This window comes from Pteropus alecto, unplaced genomic scaffold (genome assembly GCF_000325575.1).
Source record: "Pteropus alecto unplaced genomic scaffold, ASM32557v1 scaffold3, whole genome shotgun sequence".
In the NCBI taxonomy this organism is placed as follows: Eukaryota; Metazoa; Chordata; class Mammalia; order Chiroptera; family Pteropodidae; genus Pteropus; species Pteropus alecto.
Genome location: NW_006442484.1, coordinates 6804129 through 6829550, shown reverse-complemented (window position 1 = coordinate 6829550; position 25422 = coordinate 6804129). Strand labels below are relative to the sequence as shown.

General features: G+C 34.8%; 1 protein-coding gene across 8 annotated transcripts in view; it reads left to right on the top strand.

Annotated features, from left to right (window-relative positions):
* The window catches only part of PTPN4 (protein tyrosine phosphatase, non-receptor type 4), a 186812-nt gene that overhangs the window by 57651 nt on the left and 103739 nt on the right, over positions 1-25422 (top strand). For 4 of the 8 annotated variants that reach the window (XM_015596795.2, XM_015596793.2, XM_025039506.1 and 1 more), the window contains 3 exons: positions 5974-6081; positions 22879-22921; positions 22999-23098. In XM_015596795.2, the coding sequence (XP_015452281.1) occupies positions 5974-6081; positions 22879-22921; positions 22999-23098 (251 nt within the window). Of the gene's footprint in view, positions 1-5973; positions 6082-7277; positions 7508-22878; positions 22922-22998; positions 23099-25422 lie in introns of those variants that run through there. The other 4 variants (XM_006921001.2, XM_025039507.1, XM_025039510.1 and 1 more) reach the window with 3 other exon arrangements.

Below are 25422 nucleotides of genomic sequence, written 5' to 3'. Positions count from 1 at the left end.
GAAGATAGCATATATATATATATATATAATATATATATTACAATATATATATTAGTCCATTTTCTTCTGCGTGTGCCTTATCTCCATTTTCCCTTTGTGATTTTAGATTTTCAAATCCTCCCCTTTTCTGCTGTTGTCTCAGTTTGTGCCTACGTATGCTGAACATTCATTACTATCTTGCTGTAGCAATTCTCTTCTTATTATTTAAGCTTATAATGCCCTGTTCTTAGTAAGAGTTGCACTTCTCTGCTTCGATTTGTCTGATAGTCACTTTACTCCTAATTATGGGTTTTTTGTTTTTTGGGGTTTTTTGGTCATTTTGTTTTAGGTGAGCTGACCCCTTTCAGGATTTCCTGTACTGCAGGCCTCATAGTGGAGAATTCCCTCAATTTTTGTATGTCTGAAAAGGTCTTTATTTCTCCTTCATATCTAAAGGAGAGCTTTGTTGCATGCATTATTCTAGGCTGGTAATTTCTTTCACTTAATAGTTTAAATATTTGATTCCATTCCTTTCTGGCTTGTAAGGTCTGTGCTGAGAAGTTCTATGATAATCTCATGGGTTTTCCTATATAAGTTACCATTTTCTTCTCCCTGGCTGCCCTGAGAATTCTGTCTTTGTCGTTGATTTTTGATAATTTTAATACAATGTGTCTTGGCGAAGGCCTTTTTGGGTTGAGATAATTGGTATTCTGTTGACTTCTTGAATTCCAAGCTCCAGCTCATTCCTTAAACTTGGGAAATTCTTGTCAACTATTTGTTTAAAAATGCTTTCTAGTCCCTACTCCGTTTCCTCGCCTTCAAGAATACCCATTCTTATGTTTTGTCTCCCGATGTTATCAGCTAGTTCTTGTATTTCTCTTTCATTCTTTTTCATTCTTTGGTTTCTCTCTTCTTCCTTCTGATTTAGTTATAGATTTCTGTCTGCGATATCACTGATCCTTTCCTCCGTTTGGTCGACTCTCTTTCCCAAGCTTGCTATTTCATTTTTCAACTCTTGCAGTGTGTTTCTTTTTTATCTCCAGAAGTTCTATTCTGTTGTTTTTGAGGGGTTCAGTCTCTTTGCTCTGCTCATCTAGTTGTATTTTCAGTTCCTGAAATTATTGATATGACTCATTTCAGAACTCACTGAGTTTTTTCAGAGGTACCATCCTGAATTCTCTGTCATTTAAATTGCATATTTCTATGTCTGTAAGCTTATTTTCTGGAGATTTTTCTCTTTCTTTCTGAGATGCCTTGTCACGTTGGTTTTTCATGGTGTTTAATGGACTGTTTCTTCCCTTGAGCATTAATGGAAATGTATTCTGCTTTTTTTCCAGTAAGAAGATTTATTATATAAAAGTCTCTTTAGTCTGTTGCAAAGAAGGTGCTTTTCTTTTGGTTTCCAGTAGGTCGCGTCTAAGCCTCTTGGGTTGCTGCTTTATATAAAGCCTTAATAATGCCTCTATATAATGCCTTTATTTGCTTGTAGATATTTAATCATGTTTGCTACCCTCAGTTTCAGTCCCTGTCTGTGTTAGCAACTGTTTTGTTAGTGTTTGCTCAAATTCTCCTGGGGCTCCAAGGTGACTGGTCTTAGAGGGTATAGGGGGAGGGGCCCTCTGGATTGGGGTTTGGGGTTTAGGGGTTGGGGGCTGCGGCTTAGCCTCAGTTTTGCAACGCGGCCTGTAAATATCAACTGTTGTTTGTTTGCCGTCCGCTTCTCTGCTTTCTACCCTGATGGCGGGGCCCTACTGCTTGCTGTGTGGAACTCCAAACTCTCTCAGGAAGGGCTGTTCAGGGAAGTCGCTGCACCTTCTCTCCTCTCCCTATCCCTCCCAGGAGCTGACAGCTGTGAGAAGCAGCTTCTTTATTTCTCACAGTCCACCGCCTAGCACCCGGGGTTCTGACCTGTGTTAGCTCTTATGCGCAGATCCCACGCTCAGACATGCTGGTGTGCGGTTTGGGTATTTTTTGTTCAGTTTTAGATATTCAGCTTATTGTTGTTTCGAGGGGAGCAATCTGGGGACATTTCTCACTAAGCCATGTTTCCTCTGGACTCTGTAACGATTCTTAATTGTACCTACCTCATAGGATTGTTAGGATAATTAAATGTGTCAATACATGTACTCTTGCAACAATGTCTAATAAGTGTTGGCTATTTTTATTATTGGATGTGTCAATACATGTACACTTGCAACAGTGTCTAATGTATTAAGTGTGGTTTTTTTTTTTATTATTGGTGTCATCGTGTTTATGGAACATACTGTATATGATTTCAGTTGTTTTCAGTTTATTTAATGACCCAGGATATAATCTTGTGAATGTTCCATAGACACTTAAAAAAATGGGTATTCTGTTGAGTAGAGTATCATATAAATGTCAGTTAGATCCTGTTAGTTGATGTTGTTGACTTCTATATTCTGGCTGATACTCAGTTTCGTAATTCTAGCAATTGCTAAATTATCAATATTTCTAGTTAAATTTATGCTTTTTCTATTTTCTAGTTTTCCTGTTCTGTTAATTTTAGTTTTATTTATTTTTCAGCTATGTTCTTTTGTACATGAATGTTTTGTAGTTTCCTTTTCCCCTGATTAAATTATCTGGTCTTGTCTCCTTTTTAAAAATAATATTTGCATGTTATATCTTTTTCTATCCCTTTGCTTCAAACTTACATACATAATTATATTTGAAGAAGTTTCTTTTAGACAATATATAGTTGTACCTTGGTTCTTTTCCTACTCTCTCAGCCTCTGCTTTTTATTCACATGTTTAGGCTATTTACTTTCGTGTAATTATTTGTATGTTAGAGCTTAAATTTGCCATTGATTTTTTTTATGTTTTCATTTCTGTTTTTTTTCCCCTTCCATTTCTAATGGATTATGTAAACATTTGGGGCAATGTAAGACTTTGGACTGTATTTAGTCTTCTTTGTAGCAGGGATTCACTTTGGTAGCATACGAGTCGTGGCCTACTTTTGTGGGTTGTGGTTCTAATGACTTTTGGTTTCCAGAACCTCTGCATTACTATTTTGGTCTACTACATGTGAGTGTGAGTGTGTTTGTGTGTTTGTCTTATCCAGAGACCTAACTGAAAATCGTGCATGTGTTCCACACTGTAATTAAGTTTTTAAACCTTTTGCTCTTTTACTTTGAATCAGTTCCACATGCGGTTTATTATGGGCATCTGTCTAGGATTTTATTTCAAGGAAACTCAGAAAGACTGAGAGAACTATGAGTAAGAGTTAAAACTATAAAACTTTTAGAAAATAGTACGTGGATAATTCTTCATAACCTTGGATTTAGCAATGAATTCTTAGAGATGACACCAAAGAAAATGAAGACAACTTACAAAATGGGAGAAAATATTTGCATGTCATATATCCAGTAAGGGTCTAGTGTCCAGAATATAAAAAGAACTCTTAGAACTTGATAATAAAGAGATTATCAACTTCGTTTTAAAAATGGGCAGAGGACTTGATTAGACATATCTACAAAGCTTATAAAAATGGCCAACAAGCACATGAGAAAAATGCTCAACATCATTCATTATTATAGAAATGCAAATCAAAACCACAATGAAGTACCACTTCATACCCACTGGAATGGCTTTAATCAAAAAAATAGAAAATATGTTGGCAAGGCTGTGGAGAAGTTTAACCTCTTGTGCATTGCTGATGGGAACGTAAAATGGTTACAGCTGCTGTAAAAAGGAGTTTGGTGGTTCCTCAAAAAGTTAAACAGAATTTCTATATGATCCATTCATTTCACTTCTCTCTATATATATATATACCCCAAAGAATTGAAAGCAGATATTCAGATACTTGTATACCACTGTTTGTGGCAGCATTATTCACAGTACCCAAAAGTGGAAACAATCCAAATTTCCAACAGATAAACAAATTGTGATATATCCACATAAATGGAATATTATTTAACAACAAAAAGGAAATTAAGTGTGGTTATATGTTACAGCGTGGATGAACCTTGAAAACATTACGCTAAGTGAAAGAAGCCAAACACAAAAAAGGTCACACATTGCTCTATCCCATTTATATGAAATATCCAGAATAGGTAAATCCATAGAGACAAAAAGCAGATTAGTGGTTGGTAGGGCCTGGGGGAAGGAATACTGTTTAATAGCTACAGTATTCTTTGAAAGGATGACATTGTTTTGAAACTAGATAGAGATGATGGTTGCACAATATTATGAAGGTACTAAATGCCACCGAATGGCACACTTTAAAATGGTTAACTTTATATTATGTGAATTTTACCTCAATAAAAAGAAATGGAAAGAAAACTCAAGGAATTCCCTAGCCAAGTTACCAGCTTCTTTTCACCTTTCAGAGATTTTTTTGTTTTTAATTTTTTTTTTAAGTTTCACTTAGCTGGAGATATAGGGAGAAATGGGTCTACTCTATCTTAGTCTCTGGAAGATTACATTAGAGTTACTTTAGTAGCTTTTTATAAAGATTCATCTCCATCCTGGACCAACTTAATGAGAATGGGAGAGGGTGGGAGAGTGACTTGCATCAATATAAAAAATATTCACAGATAATTCGAATGGGAACAACCATTGTGAAGCATTCTTTGAAGCACATACTTCCCTGCCATCGATGAGTTTTGCAAATAACCTTTGACTCAGTCTGACCAGTAAGACGTGAAGGGAAGCTCTTTGTAAGGTAACCTTACAAGGAAGGTTGTTCTTTAAAACATTGTCATGTAAGGGTATAAATTTTGATATTGCTATGACCATCTTGCTTATAGCTTAAAATGCAGCCAACAATAGGAATGCGAATAAGAGAGATGGAAAGAAACCTGGTACTTGATTATATTTCTCATCTGCTGAAATTGGCCATCTCTGGAGTCTTCTTGTTCCTTTGTACTTTCTATTATATGAAAAAAATAGATGTTCATATTGTTTCAGTTCGGAGTTTTGATTCTAACTTGTAGCTAGAAGACACCAAACAGCTGTAGCTCATTTAATGAGGAAAATTTAGTGGTAAAATATACCACTATTTACTAACATTTGTTTTCTAATATTTACTAGCATGTGTTTTCTAATATTTTCTTATACAAGTAATACTTCAGTTGAACATATTGGCGTATATTTCCCTCAATATTGGATTTTACTTTTCACTTAGGTTAGGATGCTGGAAGTAGTCACTATCATTATTGCTTTTGCTTAATATTTCCAAACGCATTCCCAACAGGTTGTATCTATCTACAGTATTACCAGCAATAAGTATTTTTTATCTTACTTATTGGAAGTCTTTTTGGATTGTTGTCATTATAGTTTTCCACTTTGATTTCTTTTATTACTAAACATGTTTATTATTTCTCCAAGTTTTTATTTATTAGTTTCATATTTTCTTCAGGGAAGTATCTAACCATACCTTTTACCACATCTTAGTAGCTGTGGAACTTAGGAAAGTTACAGTTACTCTTACTAAAATAGCAGTATAATAAATAACGCCTACATGATAGAATTGGTATGAGGATATAATGAGATATTTTTCTAAAGTTCTCTCAATATGTTTATAATTAAAATATTAATCTTTTGTCAGTTTGCTACAAATAATTTTCACCATTTTTGTTTGCTTTTTTGTGATATTAATTTTAGACACAAGTTTTAAATTGTAGTCAAATATGTTACTTTCTAGTCGTTATTTAAACCTAAGAATAAAACAAGACAAGTGACATGGATATATATATGAGTTAATGTGACAAGAATATGAAATTTACAAAACACCATGATATTGGCCTGAAAGCAGAAGCCATTTTCAATCAAAGGTTTTCCTTATATCTTCATATTTATTATGTCTCTTTGAATTAGTTTGCCTAAAGTCAAATTGATTTTTATGAAGTCTTTATTTTCAACCAAGTCATTAGTATGGAAACAGTTGCCAATTTAATAGAAGAAAAGTCCAAGAGATTAAAAATCTGAAAGCATATATAGCCTGTCAGTGTTGATTTTCTTTTATTTTTCTTCTAGAAACATGATCTGGGGCAAGTTTTGTTGGATATAGTCTTCAAGCATCTTGATTTGACTGAGCGTGACTATTTTGGTTTACAGTTGGCTGATGATTCTACAGATAACCCAGTAAGTTTAAGCTTTTGTTCATCTTTATTTTAGCTTTTCTCTCTGTTCGTAATATAAAATACTTTTTGATTTATAATGTTCAGTGATTTAGTGAATTTTTAAAAAGTATTAATTTGAATGATTAGAGGTAATTCTTTTCCTTTGTTCCTCGCTTTCTTGATGTTTTAATCTGTAAGGTTATTTCCTTAAGGTTTTTATAATTATAAGTCAGTCTGTAAATCTAGTGTTAGTTTCTTTATGTGTCTCAGACAACTAAGAAGTAAATCTAATTCATGACTCTTGACTTAAAGAGAGAAAATTGGGCATAAAAAGTAAAATATTAATTTAATATTAAAATATTTTAAAACATTAATGTATCTTGAGTATTACATAATTAAAATTAATTTAATATTAAAATATTTTAAAACATTAATGTATCTTGAGTCTTACATAAATTATCCTGTGTTAAAATGAAATAAGGTTTTTGTGACATTCATGGTGAGCTGTTTTTAACCAAAATTCATAATTTCTTAAGTATAAGTATTCCAAGTAGGAAGATTCAGTGGAAACCCTCCCAAATGAGATAGCGATTATATTTCAGAGCTCTTCAATTCTTGGACGTTATTAAGTTTTTTAGATTGTTACTAATTCCTTAGTAATTATAATCATGATTCTTTTTATTGGAAAGATCACATCATAAAAATAGAAGATAGCATGTGGTAAATGTTGAAATAGAAGAAAGCATATGATGAACAATGTTGAATTCTTTGTAAATTTATATGATTATAGAGAGTTCTTTTACAAAGTAATATATCCTTTTCGATTAGTACAGGAGAATGACTATTTTGAAGGAAACATTTTGTGTAGTTTAGAAAAATTGAGAGACTGAAAAAGTGGTTCTCTGGCCAGCTAGTCTCAGGAGAAATAAATCCTTTTGTACTGACCTAAAACATAAACTTTCCTCATACTTTGATGCCTTTACCAGATGACTTGAGCTTTTCTGAGGGCCTAGAGGAGTAATGTTATTTCTTGATAAATAAACACATGTTGAAATGGAAGTGAGTAGAAATGTCAATAAGGCAAGCTTTTCCAGGAAGATAAATCGTAAACCAGGCAAACACCAGAAAGGTATCTGCCATACCTCAGTATGAGCAACACTGAGGTTTAAAGAAAAGATAATTCTTAGATTATCTTGCTGACTCTCATAACCCTCTTAGCTATAAAGCCCGTCTTTAGATTGGAGAAGTGACAAGACAACAAGTGAGAAAGACACCAGCTACTTACCACCATGTTCACTGTCATGAGTGTGAAAAACCAGCATCCGTGAGAAAGTATTCTAGAAGAACAAATTGAGATCATATGTATTACGAGATAATAATTATATCACATAAATTTGTATGCAAGAAGGCATTTCTGTTCTAAAACCATTACAGCAGGATGAATGTCGGTAAGCAGAGGTATTTTGATCTGGGTTGATCTTTCTTCTGTCTCCTACTTTTTCTTTGTCTTACTTTTCTATCTTAAGCATTCCTTCCTAAATAAGATATATTCCCAGGTCCAATTACTAATGATCCAAAATTATTCTTCCCCTGAAATTAGAATTATAGAATTTGAAAGACCCAAAGCTTTAGAGGTTATCTTGTCTAACACCCTTATTTTTCATAAGAAATTATCTCAGTCTAAGGAGATTGAAGCCTGAGCTACTTGCTGTCATTAATGGAACAAGACGTGGGTTTCCTAACTCCCCATGCAAGTCTTTCATAGCACTACAATTTCAATATTTAAATATTCAGAAAACCTGTGAAATGCCAAAATGTGTCCAAGGAAGGACCTTTACAGCATAAATGTTATAAGTAGTGTCTCGTTTCTGATTGTCAAAATGAAATATATCAAGACTTTAAGGATAAATAATGTATCGAGGGAATGGAATGCCATTCTTAAAAGGAGAAGAGAGTAAGGGAGTAACATTTATGAAACATCTCTTGTGGACTTGTTAGTAAACCAAATTCACATAATCTTATGAAAGTATCATCAAAATTCTTTTGAAGATGAAAAACTGAGGCTAATGAAACTTATTTAATGACACAGACAAGCAGCTGAGAAAGGATTTAAACTCATATCTATCTGATTCAAAATCCTATAGTCTCCCTATGGCAAAATGTTACTTCCCAAAAGATGATGATATAGATGCACAGGACTTATAAAAATGAACGTATTGAGGAGAGGCAGTAACCATGCAATAAAATTACCAGCAGTGATCAAAGGTATTTGGTAATATTCTAAAAGGATTAATCCTTGTCAATCCTTAGCTCAGAGTTTTTTCATCTTAAAGCTTATCTATTATACATATGTATATGTTGCATGTGTATATTATATATATTAGTTTTAGAGGATCAGAACTAATATTGCCTTAGACACACATTGAAGTTAAATTAATTTGACTTATAATAAACTAAAAAAAGCACCTAAGGTTTTATTGTGATCTTGTACATAACAAAAATAGAATCATAGTTGACTATTTTTTTCTTTAGAATCTTCCTTGGTAATGAGTTCCAGTATGGCAAACAAAATTCCTTAAAGAAAGCTTTGACTTTTTGAAATTTGTCGTTTTCATTTAAAACCTATTTATCGCTTTTGCTCTTATATAATGTCTTGTATAATAATAGTATTCAGTAAATGTTTGAGTGAGTAAGCAAAATAATGAGTAATGTGGTTATAATTCACTATGCACAATTTTTTTAGTTTTTAAGCATTTAAAGGTGGCTGTTCCTTAGTGGCCTTAATCAGCATGATATTTTTCAGAGCCTTGAGATTATATTATTCATATGTACATTTACTTTTCTTTTCTTTTTTTTTTTTTTTTGCCCCCAAAGTGAATTACAGTGTACTTCAGTCAAATAAAGAGTAGATTATCACTTACTTTTGACTTGTTTTTCTTCAGTTTCATCCTTCTGGTAGTTTGTATTGTGGTTGTGATATTTTTCTGATTTACAACTGTTTCCATATGCCCTAACCTTGTGGTTATAAGTTAAACTTGAATTTATATCAGGATCACCTGAAGGTCTGTGAAAATACAGATTTCTGGGCCCTCTACCTAGAGTTTCTGATTCAGAAAGTGTAATGTGGAGCTCAATAATGTGCATTTCAAGCAAGTTCTCCTATAATGCTGATGCTATTAGTTTATGGAACCACATTTTGAAAAATCTCTGCACTAACGCAATAGGATTAATGTTAAGTAACATAACTGAAGTAAGAAATAATTCATATGGAATAACTTGGTCTATCCTTTGAAGATTCCTTTTACATAACTCAAAAGTTTTAAAATTATTTCATCAGGTTTGAAGAAATATAGCAAAAGTTACATAGAGGATTACTCTTATATCAACAAGCCATGTTTTAGTACAAAGTGAACATGATTGCTAAAATGCTTGCTTTTATTTCATGTCAGTATTTCTCATATTTCTTTCATCTGTTTCTACTGTAATACTTTAATTTGGGCTTTTATTAGCTATTGTATAAATCTCTTTGGTAGCCTGCCAAACGTTAAATTTTTACTTGTGGTCTCTTTTAACCTTGTTCCATTTGGGGAAAGAATGATGAACAGATCTGGGGTGCAGAGAAGTCTTTCAGAGAGAATTGGCATCATGTGCAAAGTTCTAGGGCAAAGAGAGAGGAATGCTGCATTTGAGGGACTGAAAAAAATCTCATCAATGGAATGCAGAGCAAGAAGAGCATATGGTATAAGGTTTGAGCAGTTCATCAGGTCATGAAGTGCCTTTTAATCTATTAAAAGATTATACTCACCTGTAAGGATTTATTTACATAAGTAACATGAGACTTGTATTTTAGACATATCACTCTGGTTACAGTTTAGCCAGTGGCAAATAGACAATTAGGAGATTGTTGCAATAATGAAGTTACTAGTGTTACCGAACAAAGGTGAGTTCCTTGTGGGCCACTTACAGAGAAGCCAAAAGTTTGAGGCAGCAGGGTTTGCAGAGAAATGAGATTTATATGTCAGGCCAGCTGAATGAGTAGACCAGAGATGAAGCTCAAATTAGTCTCTCTTGACAAAGGATTTGGGATCAGTTTTAAGAGGTGAGGGTAAGGAGAGGTTATACATATTTATTAATTCAAATTCAGGGGGTCTGATTAGGTAGTCTTGGAGCTAAGCCATCTAAGGTTAGGGATGTGGAAGGGGCCACACAGAACCAGGAAATTAAAATCTGGCAGAGTTTGATTTATCAGTCCTATTTTGTGTCCAAATTTGGTCACTGCACCAGATCTTTCTTATTGACTGACCTCCTAACTTCTTAAAGGGCGCTGTGTGGTAAAAGTAGCTTCTCTGCTACTTAAATTCTGTGAATTTTGGTTCTGCTGTGCTCCTGAGGTCAGCTTAGGGTTATTTAGCTGCTAACTACACCCGTTCAAGCCTCTGGGACCAGCCTGATCTGGCTTGGTCTGGTAGTCTCCTAAGAGCTGTGAGGAGGCCTGTTATCTCCTGAATGACACTAAAATTAGGAGAGGAAAAGTATTAGGGTCTGGTTTCAGTATTAGGGCCGGATTTCATTAGGAAAAAAATGATGATTGTGGGAGATGAAGGAAAGTGGGTAAGTGCTGGAGATATTTAGGAGATCAAGTCAACAGAACTTGTTGGTTTGATTAAGGTAGAGTAGGTTCATGAAGGAAAGAGAAATCAAGATTAATATCTCAGATTCTGTCTTTGGCAGAACCATGCAAATAGTATTATTGGTTTTTTTTTTCAGTTACCCCTTTTTGCATATAGAAATACCATTTATTTTGTGTATTGATTATATTGCAACCTTTCTAAATTCACTTTTCAATACTAGTTAATGTTTCAACTTCCATAGGATTTTCTATGTAGATTATTATGTAAACATAAGGTAAATTACATTTATTTTCACATTTTAAACCAGTTTTGTATTCCTGAGATAAATCTCAGGATATACAATTGATTCTATATTAACCTTGTATCCTAAGATCTTGCTAAATTCACTTATTACGTCTAGTATTTTTTTATTAATTCCTTAGGATTTTCTTTCTAAACCGTGTCATATCAGAATAGGGACAGTTTAACTTCTTTTGCAGTCTGTATTCTTTTTTCCCATTATTTTTTCATTAATTGTTATATGGCTAAACCAGGACGATGATGAATAGAAATGATGGGAACAGACTACCTAGCCCTGTTCCCTGTCTGAGGAGGAGAGTATTTAGTGTTCCATTGAGTCTGCTGTTAGATATAGGTTGTTTTTTTAATCAGTGTAATTAAGGCATAATTTACATAGAATAAAACTCAACATATACAATAGGCTGAAAACTCTCAAGAAACTTGGAAAAGAAAAGGATATCCTCACTCTGATAGAGGACATCTACTAAACACATGTGCATCAGGGAAATATAGAATAAAAGCATAATTAGATGTTACTATGCATCCACTAAAATTTCCCTTTGTGAGTTTAATACTCATTGGCCAACATTCACAGCCACCATTTGGTTTGGTCACCTGATTTTACAGATGAAGAAAGAGACTCTTAAAGTTTAGGGGAGGCTGTTATGGGGAAAATGCTCAGGCCATGATTCATTTCAGGCCTCACCAGTTTTCTGGCACTGGGAAGGGGTGGTGGTGGTGAGTGTGTGTGTGTGTAAATCTACCCAGGGTAGCACAACTATTGAGGGGCAAAGTTGTGGTTAAATCTAAATTTTTCTACCTTTTTTTTCTGCTGTGCTGTTGAGACTATCTTTTATTTACTTTTATGGCTGGATTTTAGTTAGAATAAAGATCAACAAGGAAACTAAGCTTGCACATGATAAGTCTCCAGTATTCCTTTATGTGGAAGATGCTCAAGTCACACAGAATCAAAAGTTGTTAATGTTTCTCTTTATCCCAACTTTCTAACCTGATTTATAACAAGAAATAGGACTGACTTATAAGAGAAGAAAAAGTTAATATCACAACATATAATAGCTACCATCAGGACAAGTAATGGCATCTAGGTTTCTGAAAAAGGATAGAAAATGGAACCTTTTACAGTTTAATATTTAGTTACTTGATCTGTGCTATCTTGTATATGCATGCTTTTTCTTCCTGGAATGTCTTACTTCTACCTTAAGCTGCATTCCTCATTCCTCACCCTTCACGTTTCCACTTTAACCTCATATTTTTTAAGACTCAAAAGTCACTTTCTTTCTAAAACCTTTCCTCACCACCACCATCTCCAGGTACAATGTACCTCTTTCTCTTGTATCCTGTGATAGTTATAATACTTTCTTGATCTGATACGTTTCATGACCCCAAATTCTTGAGGCTAGTCTTTATCTTTGTGTCACCCTGATACCTGGCACAGTGCTCCATATACAATAGGCTGCAAATAATGAATTATTTTAGGACAAAATATACATCTCAAACGTGATACCAAGAAAGAGAGTGTAAACTACTTAGTATCAAAAGTGATACTGAGAAAAGATAAATAAGGAGGTAAATGTATGGCTGTGTATTATTTTCTTTCGAGGTCAGGTAGTTTACAGTAGGAACCCTGAACTGTTTTTAGTTAATTACTTTAAACAAGCTTACTTAAAAAAATTTTCTTTTAATCTTACCAATATTTCCAGTCTGTTACCTATTTGGTTTTCCATCATAGTCATTAATATTTGTTCTTTACTCTTGTGCATGTACTTCTTGTTAAGTATATTTGTTGTATTTTCTTTCTGTCTCTGTCTCCTCCTTCCTGTCCTTCCTTTCCTTCCCCTCCCTCCCTTCCTTCCTCTCTATTTTCCCTCTCTTCTCTTTTTCTTCTCTCCTCTTTTCTCTCTATATACAGTTGACCCTGAACAACATGAGTTTGAACTGTGCAGATTCACTTACAGTTGGAGCCATGCAATTCAATCCCATGTTGTTGAAGGATCAACAGTATTGATCCACAGTTGAGAATCTGCATATGTGGAGGGCTGACTTAAGTCATATATGGATTTCAGCTGTGTGGCTGGCCAGGGCCCCTAACTTTTGCATTGTTCAAGGGTCAACTGTAATTTATCTTTTCCAAAATAGGTTGCTTTTTTCATAGTAATAAAAAAATGAGGTCACATGGTTGTTGTCTTTCTCTGCCTTCAAGGTCTATCCAAGTTGTTGCAAATGGCAAAGTTTCTTTCTTTTTTATGGCTGAACACTATTCCATTTTTTGTATATACCAAATTTTATACATTTATCTATTGATGGACACTTAGGTTGCTTCTATATCTATTGTAAATAATGCTGCAGTGAACATGGTGATACAAACATCTTTTCAAGTTGATATTTTCATTTCCTTTGAATAAATATCAGAAATGGAATTGCTGGGTCATATGGTATTTCTATTTTTAATTTTTTGAGGAACCTCCATATTGTTTTCCATAATAACTGCAGCAATTTAAATTCCTACCACAAGTGCACAAGGGCTCTCTTTCCTCACCAACACTTTGTTATCAGCCGTTTCCTTATTGATTTTCTGTCTGGATAATCTACCCATTGATGAAAGTGAGTTATTAAAGCACCCTACTATTTTTGTAATGCTGTCTATTTCTTCCTTTAGGTCTGTTAATATTTGCTTTATCTATTTAGGTGTCCTATGTTAAGTGCATAAATGTTTGCACATATCCTCTTATTGGACTGAACCCTTTATCATTACATAATGACTTTCTTTGTCTTGTATTACAGTCTTTGTGTCAAGGTTTATTTTGTCTTATATAGGTAGAGCTACCTGGTTTTTCTTTGGTTTCCACTTGCAAGGAAAAAGATTTCCTTCTTATATAACATTTTTTTCCCTTGCTGTTTTTAAGGTTCCTTGCTTGTCTTTAATTTTTGACACTTTAGTTATAATGTGTTTTAATGTGGGTCTCTTTTCCCTTCCTTTAATTTTCAGTTTGTATATGTCCTTACATCTGAAGTTAGTCTTTTATAGGTGGCATATAGATAGGTCTTGTTTTTTTTTTTAAATCTGCTCAACCACTCTGTGTATTTTGATTGGTGAAGTTAGTCCATTTACATTTAAAATAATTATTGGTAGGTATGTAATTATTATCATTTGTTAATTGTTTTCTTTCTCAATGATTTTTCCATAGTGATAGGCTTAGATTCCTTTCTTTTTATCTTTCGTGTATCTACTATATGCTTACATAAAACAATTTATGTTAACAGTCCATTTTAAATTGATAAAAACTTAAGTTTAAACACATTCTAAACCTCTACATTTTTACTCCCCCTTCACATTTCGTGCTTTTGATGTCATAGTCTATATCTTTTTACCTTGTGTATCAATTAAACTATTGTGAGTATATTTATTTTTAACTGGTTTTGTCTTTTAACCTTCATACTATCTTTTTTTTTTTTCACTTTAACCATAAGGCCTATATATATTTACACCGTGTGTTCACTTCCTATAGTTAGATTTCTTTCTGTCACCACATATTTGACCACCTTTACAACATTAGATTATTCTCAATTTTACTATATATTTATCTGTACCAGTGGATTTATACTTTATATGTTTTCCTGTCACTAATTAGTGCCCTTTCGTTTCAACTTTTAAAAGTCCCATTAACATTTCATGTAAGGCTGGTTTGATGGTGATGAACTCTTTCTTGCTTTCGCTTGTGTGGCAAACTCTTTTACCTTCAGTTCTGAAGGACAACTTTCCTGGGTAGAGTATTCTTGGTTGGCAGTCTTTTTCTTTCAGCACTTGGAATTTATTATGCCACTCCCTTCTAACCTGAAAAATTTCTACTGAAAAATCTGCTTATAGGCTTACAGAGGTTTCCTTTTTACATAACACATTGTTTTTTTTCTTGCTATTTTTAAGAATCTTTCCTCGTCTTTAACTTGTGACCCTTTAATTAAAACATGTCTTAATGTGAGTCTCTTTGGTTTCGTCTTCTCTGGAACTCTCTGGGATTCCTGTTTTTCCTGTATGCCTGTTTTCTTTGCAGATTAAGGGAGTTTTCAGCCATTACTTCTTCAAATAAGTTTTCTGCCTCTTTCTCTCATTTTTCTACTTTTGAAACCCCTATGATATGAATGTTGGTCCACTTGATGTTGTCCCATAAGTCCTCTAAGCTATCTTAACTCTTTTTCATTCTTTTTTCATTTTTGCTCTTCAGATTGAGTGATTTCCACTGCCCTGTCTTCGAGTTCATTGATCCATTTAGTCTGTTGCTGAACCTCTCTATTGGTTTTTTTGTTTGTTTGTTTATTTAAGTTACTGTGATCTTCAGCTCTATGACTTCTATTTATACTTTTTAATATTTTCTTTTTCTTTGTTGAAATTCTCACTGTATTCATCTGTTCTTCTCTTGAGCTCATTAAACATCTCTCTGACCTCTTTTAAACTCTAGCAGGTAAATCACGTATCTCCATTTCATTAAAGTCTTTTTCTGAGCCTCTATCTTATTCTTTCATTTGGAACATATTTCTCTATTTCTTCATTTTCCTTGACTCTTATGTGTTATTTGCTATGCATTAGCTAAAACAGCTACCTCTTCCAGGCTTGAAGGAGATGAACCTTATCATTTCAACCTGGCCCTAGCTCTTGGTTGTTTCTTAAGCATTTATGATTGTTCAAACAGCCTATTTTATTTTTAGTAGCTCCTGGTAGTTAAGGGTGTGCTAAGGCCAGCCATTGTCCCAAATGGGAGGATCTCAGTCAGCACCTAGTTTCCACCTCATTGGAATCCAGACTCTCAGGCAGCAACTTTTAAAGTATGCAACTAATACTTCTTTCTTGGGAAAATTGGGAGATAGGCATTTCTGTCTGCTCCCTTTGTGCTGAGCCCTGGAGTGATAGGCAGTTAAGACCTTTTTGTTTGTTTGCTACTGTCCTGTTGAACCCATGAACCCAAGCCTACCACTGGTCACTAGAGCTATAAAAGTATGTGTCCTCTGGGTAGCAGACACGTAAGTCAAGGCATCAGATGTGTATACCAACTCCTTTCTCAGAGACACCAACAGCCTGGTGCAGGACAGTGGGAGAGCACAAAGGTCACATGCATCTACCTTCTTTCCTGGAGAGACCTAAATAGGCTCTTAGGTATGTGCTAAACAAGAGGCCTGCCCCTCAGTCCCATGGGACCCATGAATGCAAGACACGTTGGCTACCAAAACCATGCATCCTCTGAGTGGCAGCCACAAAAATAACATCAGATACATGTACATGCTCTCCTTCAATAGACACTGGTGGTCTGGAGTGCAGCAGAGGCAGAGCTCAAAGATAGCATCCTCCCTCTGTGGTCTCTGGAAAGGATTATAGTTGGGCTTTAGATATGTGTTTATATGCCTGCTCCTCCAGCCACAGCTATGAAGATAAGCTCATAGGCTCTTTTCACAGAAAGACTGAGGCACAGGTGTCTCAATCTGTTGCCCGACTGCAATGCCCTGGTTAAGAACTCTTTCTATTTGTTAACATTACTGTGGGACCTGCAAGGTGGAGCCCCACTGGCCACCAGAGCCAAGCAATCTAGAGTTATCTCCTGGGTGGCAACTGTAAAAATTAGGGCACCAGATGAAGAATATACAACCCCTTTCCTGAGAGATACCTGCAACCTGGTATGAAGCAGAGGGAAAATGAAAAGACTGCCTGCCTGCCAGCCTCCAATCTTTGGAGAGTATTTCAGTAGGCCCCTAGATATGTATTAAATTAAGTACCTTCCCTTGAGGCCCATGCTTTTGGATAATCAAATAAGCTGCTTTCATAGAAAATCTGGACAGTGTTCAGTCAGCTACCTCTGCTCGGTGCACTGGGATGGGTGGGTGAGTGGGCATGAGCCCTTTAAGAATGGTTTCTCAATTCTCTATAGTTGTACAGGTCTTATGATCACAAGCCCCATTGGCCTTCAGAGCTATAAGTTTTAGGGGCTCATTTCTCAGTTGCAGGTCTTAAAAGTTAGGGTCCTTATGTGTGGTTCAAACCCTTTGCTCTTCAGGCAGAAGCCCAGGGTTGTGAGTTCCCTCTTGACTGCAGGTTGCCATGTTAGGGTGGGGTTTATGGTAAGATTGTGTTTCAGCCTCTCCTACTCGCTTCTGTGTGGGTTTTTTCTTATTCATCCTATGTGTAAAAGTTGCTCAGTAATTTTTTGGGTTGTTTTTAGCGGGAATTGTTCTGTATATAGCTTTTAAATTCAGTGTGTCCATGGAAGTAGGTGTGTTTAGGATCTTCCTACATCTTGAACTGGAACCTCTCTATGAGCTATTAATACGTACTAGGTATTAATCATTTCTCATAAAATACAACATTTTAAACTTACATGTATTGCATTGCAAACAATTAATCTTATCTCAGATATACCACAGTAATTCAATTGGTACAAGAAATTTTAGCACAGTAAATATGGTATGTGACTAAATATAGGTAGTGATATACTCTCAGTGCCCATTTGTATAAGAACAAAATTAGAGGGCTTACAATACTTGTTTCTAAGCTGTAACAGAAAAGTTACTGTAAGCAATTTCCCTCCCAGATATATACCCAATAGAATTAAAAACATGTCCACAAAAGTTAGTACTCAGATATTCATATTAGCATTATTCATAATAGTTAAAAGTACAAAAAAATAACTCAGATGTTCATCAACTAATGAATGAATGAACTAAAAGTGATATATCTATAAAATGGAATATTATCCAGCAATAAAATGGAACAACATATTACTTCACACCTGGTAGGAGGGCTATAATTAAAAAGATAGTTAAGAACAAGTATTGATGAGGATGCAAAGAAATAAGAACCTTCATACATAGTAGGAATGTAAAAAGTTACAGCCACTATGAAAATGAATTTGGCAATTCTTTTAAAAATTATATATAGTGTTACCATATGACCAAACAATACTGCTCCTCCACAAATATCTGAGAAAATTGAAACATTTATTTACAGAAAAACTTGTATACAAGTGTTCATAGCATTATTATTCATGATAGCCAAAAGATAGAAACCCAAATGTCAGTTATAAAATGGAATGAAGTATTGTTGCATACTACAACATGGATGAACCTTGAAAACATTTAACAGTAGTTCCCCCTTATCTGTGGTTTTGCTTTCCATGGTTTCTGTTACTTGCGATCAAAAAATATTACTTGGAAAATCACAGAAATAAAAAATTCATAACTTAAAGTTGCACACCATTTTGAGTTGTGTGATGAAATCTCATGCCATCCCAACCTTGCATGTTAGTTATCCTTTTGTTCAGCATATCCATACTGTATACATTACCCACCTGTTAGTCACTTAGTAGTTGCTCATAGCTTGTGATCCAGGATGACCTGAAGCAGATGATCCTCCTTCTGACATATCATCAGAAGGTCAGTAGTAGCTTAACGGTACATCACAATGCCTATGTCATTCACCTCACTTCATCTTATCACACAGGCATTGTATCAGCTCACATAATCACAAGAAGGGTGAGTATAGTGTAACAAAATATTTTGAAAGAGAGACCAAATTTACATAACTTTCATTACAGTATATTGTTGTAATTGTTCTATTTCATTATTATTGTTTTTAATCTCTTACTGTACCTTATTTATAAATTGAACTTTATCATAGGTATGTATACATAGGAAAGGACATAGTACATATAGGGTTTGGTACTATCTCCAGTTTCAGGCATCCAGTGGGGGTCTTGGAATGTATCCCCCATGGATAATTGGGTCTAGTGGACTAAGTGAAAGAAGCTAGACACAAAAGACCACCTATTGTATGATTGCATTCACATTAAATGTCCAAAATATGCAAATTCATAAAGACAGTAAGTAGATGAGAAGTTGGTAAGAGCTATGGCTAGTGGAGCATTGGGACTGGCTACTAATAGAAACAGGATTTTGTCTGGGGGGGTAATGCAAATATTCTGACATTATTTAGTGTTGATGATTGTACAACTTAATATAATAAAGTAGTACACTGAAGTGTGCATTTTAAAATAATGGATTTTATATTGCGTGAAATATATCTCAATAAAATTCTGTATAAGAATAATGCTAGATCTATGGTCATACGCATTTTGTATTTTGATAAATATTGCCAAATTGTCCTGCATTGAGATGGTACAGTTTATATTCTCATAAGCTATGTATGTGCCTATTTTCCTCACATTCTTGCCATTGTGATATATCATTAAAAGTTTTAATATTTGCCAGTGTTGTTGACAAATGATAACCTAAAGTAGATTACTTTTATATTTCTCTAAATATGATCAAGATTATATATATTTTCATATACTTAAGTGGTTTCAGTTACTTGCAATTAAAAAATATCAAAAAATATTTCCTTTTCTGTGAACTTTCTATTCTTATTCTTTGCCTGTTTTTCTATTAGTGTTGATCTTTTTCTTATTGATTTGTAGAACTTCTTTATGTGTTATTTTTTTCCTTACTTTGTTTTTCTTTTGACAGTGTGTTTTTACTATGAACACTATCTTTACTGTCTAGTAGTGCTCATTATAGCATTGCTCCATTTTCTTGGCTTAAGCCAAGATCCTGAGTCCTATCTCATTAACATCATTGATGAAGTCTTTTGAATTTCCCAGTGTTTATCATTGTATTCCTTCTAAGCCATGTCAGTTTAACACATCTATTTGTGTATGTAAATGTGTTTCTATCTCTGATATCAGAATATTTTTAAGGGAAACTGAATTAAGGAGGCAAGCTTTATATAGATGAACTGATCCCAAATTTTGATTTTAGACAAGTATTAAAATGAAAGTAATTTACAACTTTTCTTATAAATACTGAAGAACAAAATCACTAGCTTAATAGATGGGTAGAAAGATAGATAACATGTGAATATATAAGGGAAACAAATATATTAAGTAGGAATGAAAACCAGCTGATTATTGGCGCACACCCTACTCCCCCACCCCCGCCGACTGTTGAGTCATTCAACAGGTTTAGTCAGTCCTTCACCAAATATTTAAAATTGATATTATATGCCAAATCCTGTGCTAGGTTCTGACTGTTCAGCTTTGAATGAATCAAATTTTATCCTTTACCTCATAGAGTTCATAATGTAATGAAAGAGATAGGCAATAAAAATGTAAACCAAACATATTACAGTGAAAAAAAAATGTTATGAAAGAATTCAGTGTTCCTTGCCTGTTTCTAAGTAAATAGAAGCTTTGTGACATACTTTTAATAGAGTAGTCAATGAAGACCTTTCCGAGGAGGTGGCACAGGTAATGAAAGGACTCAGCCATGGGAAACCTGGAGAAGGACATTCTATGCATAAGGAAACTTGAAATTGAAGACCCTAGGATGGCATCTTTTGAGTAACAGAAAGGGGGCCATTATGGCTGGAGCTTAGTAAATTGAGTAAGAGGTATAAAGAGATCATGCTAAGGACTTTGAACCTTGCATTGAGAAATTGTCAAGAGATATTAAGCAAAGAAGAGACATTATGTTTTAAAAGACTACTCTGGCTTTTAGATGGAGGATGAAGAGGTGTTAAGAAACAGGGACAGATGCAGAATTGGAAGCAGTCAAGAAAAGAGTTACTGCCGAGTTTGGCTGAATTCTTAAAGGAGCATTCAAGAACTGCTAATCTCATAGTCCTGAGCCTTCCGGTGGCAAGAAAAGGATCTATATCAGATTGGTTGTACATGGCTTGGTTGGAAATCCTCACTCAAAACTTCCCTCCTGTCTTACTTGTTAGAAGAGATCACAAGTATGTCCTGAAATTTTACTCTTAAAATGTGAAGAATTCTAACACATTTTAGCTTAATGTGTGGCTAATTAAGAAACATTCCAGTACTTTTTATTATAAATCTGATCTATGGTTATGCAAACTTATGGAGACTGTCCTACTGGGATTCTGTATAAACTTTGTCATTATTTTTTTATTAGTATCAGCTGAAGGGAAGTGTCAAAGCCAGTGCTACCTCTAGAAAAACATCTTTGTCATTGCTGTTGATAAACAAGAAAATCAAGCAAACCTATGCTAACTTATGCTCATGAAAACCACCAACTTGATTGTAAGCTTCTCTAGGCAAACCTAACCTTTTGTTTGGTTCTAGGCCCTGTTAGAGGCCTTAGCCCCACAGCAGGTTCTCATTAAATGCTAATTGACAAGCTGTAAGAGTAACATGGGTGGTTATCAAAGGAAAAGACCAAATGGGCAGGAAACCTGATTATGCTTGCCCTTCTGAAAGGCTTATACCTACAAAGATTTGAAAATCAGTAACTGAAAACTTTAAGAAGTACTTGAGTCTACAAATATTTAAAGTGGTTACCTAAATAAGGTTATTTAATGTAACCCAGATTATATACTTAAGAGTGATCTGAGAGATCATTGATAATATATGGCTTCAGTTTGCTGCTGACTGAAGTATATTAGCTGGATTAGAAGGCAATGTATATTCTAATTAAACGAAATATATTTCACTCTTAGTACATTGTTTTCTCCCTATTAAATATTTTGAAATTTCCATCATAGTACTACTCGTCATATTTTTTCTAATTAACTGGCTAGCACTGATGAAATCTTCATAGATGTCTAGTAATTGAAAACCAACTACCACAAATTTTCAAACCATCATAAAGAAATATATTTTGAATCATATACTTAGTTACTTTACATAGTGATTGTATGAATTTAAACTAATAATTAAAATGTGAAGTGGAGAAACTTGGAAAATTTGGAATATACAAGTATTGATTTTTCATTTTTGTTAGTAGACCTATAATACTTAATCACGTGGAAAAACCAACAAAATTTTATTTTCTGATGAACGACTTGATTTATTTCCTGACACGTTTTGACTGTTTATTCTAACTGATAAAATATAAGGGAAACAGTGAACCTGAAATAAAAACAAACTGAAATTCGTTTGCTTTGAAAAAAAGAAGCAGAGATAGCAATTAAGAGGCTCTGGCAGAGTAGATGGAGAGTTGTTAAACTCTAGGTACAGTTTGAAGGTTGAATCAGCTGGATTTGATGTGTTGGATGTTAGAATAATGGAAAGGAGAGACTCATGGATTAGTCCCAGCCATTTCTTAGTAAAATCTATGTGTTCTTCATGGAATCAAGTATGGGAGGGAGGAGTAAGGTTTTTAAATAACGGTACATAAGCTTGTATTTGTGTAGTGCTTTGAAAATACTGCCACATCTATTACCTAATTTGCAGTTCTTTAATTTCTTTAAGTGAAATATGTTAGCAGTTGAAATATTTTCTGAATTCAGTTACAGTTTTTCTAAAATAGAGCTTAACTAGGATTCAGAAGTGTTGAGAGAGACTATTTACAGTCCTCATATAGAAGAAGCAGTCTTTTCTCAAACTAAACATTATCTCTTAGAAAATCAGTGTGGTTTTCTTTTGGGGGTGTGTATGTGGTTTATTTTTAAGGAATAGGGTAGAAGTTACAAAATTTTTCTTAAGAGTAGATTTTCATGGAGTAGAGTTAAATTTTGTCTGAATGAGAGCATAAGGCCGAGCATATTTTTATGAAAGAGAATTTTTAAAACTCGCCAGACTGTTTCATAATATAGTTGTATTAACACAGATCACTTCAGATTGTTGTGATTATTAAGCATTTTTACTTTAGGAATAGATGTTTTGGTATACTGTATAATTTGATGGGAAATTAAAATCTTAAAGCTACCACAAATACATTTAGTACTTTCCATTGTAATTTTGTTTGATGTGAATGTCTGTAGATTATTTATTCCTACCTAGGCCTTTTCAAATATGCAGTTTTTAGCATTAATCTTCAGATGGGACAGATTTGCATGAATCAATGTATTAGTTCCTCAAGGAAAAATGAAATCAGTCTTTTTTATTTTTCAGAGGTGGCTGGATCCGAACAAACCAATAAGGAAGCAGCTTAAGAGTGAGCATACGTATTTATTTGATATTTTTCAAGTATACTTTATAAAGATAAAGGGTTAATATAATCTGATTAATTAGAACTGCTTTTATTAATTCTAGGAGGATCACCTTACAGTTTGAACTTTAGAGTCAAATTTTTCGTAAGTGACCCCAACAAGTTGCAAGAAGAATATACAAGGTGGGTATGGGGCATATTTTTCTTGAAAATATTGTCAAAACTGTTATGACATTTTGAAATTAATTAAGCAAAAATAGATTATCATGCTACAGTTTTGAGTTTATCAGCCAACGCACAGAATGAGTTACAGGTTTCAAGGTAAGTTTCCTCTCTTCTGGGATGACCGAGAGGGCTTTAGGAGATTGGAACCCAGGGCCGCCCCATTGAGCTACAAGCAGCCTCCTGAGATATATAAATATTAAAATTTTCTACATGTGAAAATTGTGCCTGCTTTTTTTTTCCTTGTAAAAGTAAATTCTATATATAATTGACCCTTGAACAACATAAGCCTTAGCACTGACCACCTATGCAGTCAAAAGTCACATATAAGTCGGTCTTCTGCATATGTGGATTCCCAACCACAAATTGAAAATACTGTATACAGAAGAATGACCCAGATGAACATTTTGATAGTGTATGAATGTTAAGTGAACTATTTAAGGTAGAAATAGTGAGAAATAATTACAGTGTGGTAACTGTCATTATTAAAATAACCTGAATGATAACCTTGTGTGTTGTGTGAAAGACAGAATTCATTAAAAAAAAAAAGACAGAATAAAAAATTAGCAGATTATACCTTCCATAAAGGTCAGTGACTATATTCAGAATTGCTCTTAAAGATATTTGCCAAATTAAAATTCTGTATCTAAAAATGTGTAGATAGGCTGTTAGATGTTAATGCATTATTATTGTTTAGAATACTATGGTGAAGTGGAGAAACAAATGAATAAATTAAAGATATTTAGCTGTACTTGCCAATTCTTGGGTGTTTGTGAGGTAGAGTTTTCAAGTAGACCAGTTAAGAAAAATCCTTAAGAGTCATTTTCAATATGTTTGTTGGAGGTCAGGATACTACCTTTTTCAAAACAGGAGAACTCAGTAATATAGGCAGTCTTAAATTTTGAAATTAATAGTATCGATGGCTGTAAAAATAATGGCATAAATGATAGAGGCTATGTTCATCCTTCTGGCAACCAAATTAAGGTTGTGAAAGAAACAAGAAGCAGCAGCAAGGAAAATCGCCTGGGATCTAGAAGAACAAGCCATACAATTAGGGAGAAATCCAAGAAATCACCTTGCAGTGGCAGAAGGTAGGACAGGATGAGGACTCGGGGCCGCCCAGTCCCGAGCTGCTGAGTAAAATGGAGGCTGCAGCAGAGGCAGACGCCTCTTAAAGGGGCCACATCTGTGAGTGGATTTTCGGGTGACAGACCTGGTCGCTCTGAGCACCAGTGCCCGTTCGGCTGCGTGCTGGGGGTACCAGGGACTTACAGGGAGACATTGTTGGAGTGAGGGCTGAGGAGACACTCGCTCTGTACAGAAGTGCCTGGTGGTATCCATTGTTCTCTGTTGAGCCCTCCCCGCTACCAATGCGCCTGACACAGCCCCGCCATAGCCCTGACATCATCAAGCTGGATAATAGAGGTCGCTCCGCCCGGAGGATTCCCTGAAACCCCGCCTACTCCAGTTCGGGCCCCACTCAAGCCACCTCCAGGTATACCTCAGCAAGTCAGGTGTTCCTTGCTGAGACTCACACTGGTGGAGGCAGCTGGCTTCGGTTTCTGGTGTGGCCTTTTGAGGCAACTATGAGCACGGCCTCTGTGGATTCCTTGCTGAATCTTAACAAGTGGCCCCAGAGAGGTAGAGGTTTGGGCTAAATTTGGCCTGCAGCTGAACCCCTCTCAGGACTGTGTCACTGGACACCTACTTCACAAATCCACACTAATAAGACCATGAGATTTAGGACCTTTGCTTAGTACATAGAAACAGACACGGAAAGACAGCCAACATGGGAAGACAAAAAAGCAGAAACCATATAAGAGAGTAAAACAGAGATTCAGATATAGTGGAGTCGAGTAATCTAACAGATGCAGAGTTCAAAACACTGGTTATAAAGATGCTCAATGAGCTTTTGGGACGTGTAGATAAATTCAGTGAGAACTTTAACAAAGATAAAAAACAAAAATGGAAATTATAAAAGGGAACCAGTTTGAAATGAAGAACACATTATCTGAGATGAGAAGGATATTAAATGGAATAAACAAAGTGAATAAAGAAAAGGATCAAATGACCTATCTAGAGGACATGAAAGCCAATCAGGACACTCAGTCAGAATGGCAAGAGATAAGATGCCAAGACTATAAAAATAATTTAAGGAGGACATGGGACACTATTAAGTTTCCAAATATCTGTCTGTTTGAAGAAATAATGATGGAAAACTTCCCTAACATGGTGAAGAAAATGGACATAAAACTCTAGGAAGCTCAGAGAATTCCAACATTCAA